Below are 3,128 nucleotides of genomic sequence, written 5' to 3'. Positions count from 1 at the left end.
ATACGAATGATAACGTTCTTTGAGTGAAAACATAGGCTCAAAATACAACGGAAAAACCCTTAAAAATATTTAAATTAAACAACTTAATTTCCATCTTTGTCTAAAAAAATATTAATTAGCTTATGTTAATGAAGTTGACACCAGTTCTATCTAAACTGATTCTAATTCAAATATTTAAAAAACAAATGAGCCCAATTAAACAGAAAGCAGATAAATCATAATGGGCCACACTTTTAAGCCCAGTCCAATTTCAGACACCAAGTTAATTTGAAAACCAAAAAAATTTTACAACTAAATTCAACACAAGGAAATATTGCACTCGCCAAGTGTCCCTTCCCTATAAACACAATGGATCCCACGGTCTATATACTTCTCCGAAAACCCACACAAGGAACTCCTCAAAGAAACCCCATTGCAAATCTTTCATCTCTCCTCCTCTCCTCTTCCTTGTACCATCTCTCAGAACCAGAACTATCCTCTCCTATTCTTGTTTAACAAACACCTCGACAGATTGCACATGGCGTGCAACTTTCTCAGGCGCTTTTTGTTACAATGTTTTGGAAGCGAGCAAGACAACCCCAATGGCAATGGAAACTTGCATGGCCGGTTTTCAATGGCTGGGACGCAAGCTATCTTACAAATAGAGGATCATAGCCAGCTGGTTACTGAAGCCGAGACAGAAAGCTCAGAGACATCGATTCAAGGTTCCAGTGGAAACATGTTATTCCAATTGAAGTTGGCCCGTCACTTGTACGGCATGTTTTCAATGGCCGGGGTGGGACCACCTACTAACTTCCCGAACAAGGATCGCAGCCAGCTGGTTTCCGGGAATCTGACAGAACGAGAAGATGGGCCCTGTGGGGTGTTCGTTGGCATCTATGACGGCCATGGAGGGACCACCTGCTCTCAGTTCCTGCTTGACCATCTTTTCCACAACCTCAAGCGTGAGGAGCTTTTCAAATTTTACTTTTTTTCGTTTTTTTTTTTTTTAAATTTCTAGTTGTTTTGAGGGAGTCCTGTAAATTTCTTGTTTTGGAAAGAACTGGAGGGGCAATGTGGAAAATTTCTTGTTGTTACAATCTTGGGGTTAAACTCTTGGCAGCCAAGTATGATTCTTGGAATTTCTTTATCATCTAAGTTGTTTAATTTCTTGAATTTTGAATTATCAGGTATCTGTTAACAGTGCAAAGCACGTTAGTAATTTCCCAAGAACTCCATATCTGATTTTATTTTACATAGTGAGATGTTGAGCACAGTTTATTTTCATTGTTCTGTTTCTTGAACAAACAAGCCGCGCATGCATTTTAATTCGATATATTATTTTATCTTTAGTCTTCTGTGCAATGGTAATTAACATGTGATAAGCGATTCAAATAACTTCAGAATATATTTAATTTCTTGACAGTATACTTCCTTAAATTTTTTCTATCTTTGTTTGCTCTGGTCACTTGACATTTGTAATTAACAAATATCTTAAAGATGCACATGCAGTTTTTATTTCTGACAGCTTATTAATTTAAGAAAATATATGCATGGGCTAATTTACATTTATTTAAGTACTAATTAAGATAAGACAAACAACATCTTTCAATTTACAAACATGCATGGGCTAATTTATCATTTTATTAAATGTAGGTGCTATTGCAAATAAAAATGGTGTGATCAATGAAGAAGTGTTCCAGGAGGCGTATAACAGAACCGAGCTAACATTCGTGAATCACGTGAGAACTAATTGGCAAAATGAACCACAAATTGCAGTGTTAGGGTCGTGTTGTCTGGTTGGTGTCGTGGTCAACAAAGTTCTCCATGTGGCAAATGCCGGCGATTCTCGTGCAGTTCTGGTAAGATGGCCGGACGGGGGTGGCTTGGATGACATGGTGGTGATTCCGCTGTCAGTTGATTATAATGCTAAATATAGAGAAAGAAGGGATGAGGTTTCAGAAGAGCATCCTCCCGGTACCAGCCTCTTTGAAGAATTCGAGGGATGTTCTTATGTCAGGGGGTCTCTTCCGGTAATTACTTTCTCATGACCGGTGATCAATTATTCTGATAAAATTGTTGTTTATCATTTAAAATTTAAAAATTTCAGGTGACTAGGGCAATTGGACACGTGTATCTGAAATACGATGAATTCAACCAGGCCCCGCTACCTGCTGACTACATACAAAAGGAGCCGATTGTCCGGCCTATTGTGAAGGCGGAACCGATGATTCGATCACGCCAACTCGGTCCTGATGACAAATTTGTCATTTTCGCCTCACACGGGCTCTGGGATGAGATGGACAACAAAGAAGCTGCCTTGCTTGTCCGGAACGCTCCTCGAGATGTATGTGGCTATGTGCCCCCAGAAGAGAACTAATTTATTTGTTTTTTTGTACCAGTAGATAATTACTTTTAATATGAAAACCAAGGATTTTCAAACTTTTTACTCTGCAAAATATGATATGCATATTTAATTAGTTCGTTTATCACCTAACCTATTGAGTATTTCTATTGTATAGGGTGCAGCTGCATTGCTATTGAAGGAAGCGATGCGCAAAGCAGCCGCCAAACATGAGATGGATTTTCTCGATTTGAGACCTTTCTTGCCTAGTGATAAGCGGTCCTATCATGATGACATCAGTATTATCATTCTTTTCTTTGACAACTTGTAGGCACCAGCACCATAAGCTGTGAACGCATTGAAAGAGCTGAAGTTGGTTTAGGCTAGCTGTAGTTGCATTTAGGCTTGTGAAACCTGAACTTGGCATTTTATTTTTATTTTTATGATATATCTAGACATTTTATCTTTGAAGGGTTTAGAACAATTAATTGTCAATGATTTTTTTCTTTCTTTCTTTCTTTCTTTAAGCTTTAGTTCTGTGAATATATCCAATTTTGGAATTGCTAATATCGTGACGTCTGGTGAAATATTATAGTATGCTCAAGTTTTATCTGAATGCAAATCGATTTTTCCTTCGTTTTATTTTGGTTAAATGGTTTATGCAACGTCAGTTCAAATGCTGTTCTATCTTTTGAAAATAGATTCATTGTAGTGGCAACTGGCAACCGCATTCTTTGTTCAATTAGCTAGATGCTACTAGTATCTCCCTAAAGAGTCTACCAAATAGTAAAAAATAATATTAAAT

The 3,128-nt window shown here is 37.6% G+C and overlaps 1 protein-coding gene across 1 annotated transcript; it reads left to right on the top strand.

Moving 5' to 3' along the window:
• The first annotated feature begins 517 nt into the window (after positions 1–517).
• LOC144560252 (putative protein phosphatase 2C 46) lies at positions 518–2,654 on the top strand. Its single transcript, XM_078309416.1, has 4 exons — positions 518–944; positions 1,636–2,012; positions 2,090–2,326; positions 2,502–2,654. Exons 1-4 carry the CDS (start codon positions 518–520, stop codon positions 2,652–2,654), a joined length of 1,194 nt encoding a protein of 397 aa, XP_078165542.1.
• The last annotated feature ends 474 nt before the right edge of the window (positions 2,655–3,128 follow it).

The sequence above is a fragment of the Carex rostrata genome, chromosome 10 (assembly GCF_964058835.1).
Source record: "Carex rostrata chromosome 10, lpCarRost1.2, whole genome shotgun sequence".
NCBI lineage: Eukaryota > Viridiplantae > Streptophyta > Magnoliopsida > Poales > Cyperaceae > Carex > Carex rostrata.
This window is presented reverse-complemented; position numbering and strand designations above follow the sequence as displayed.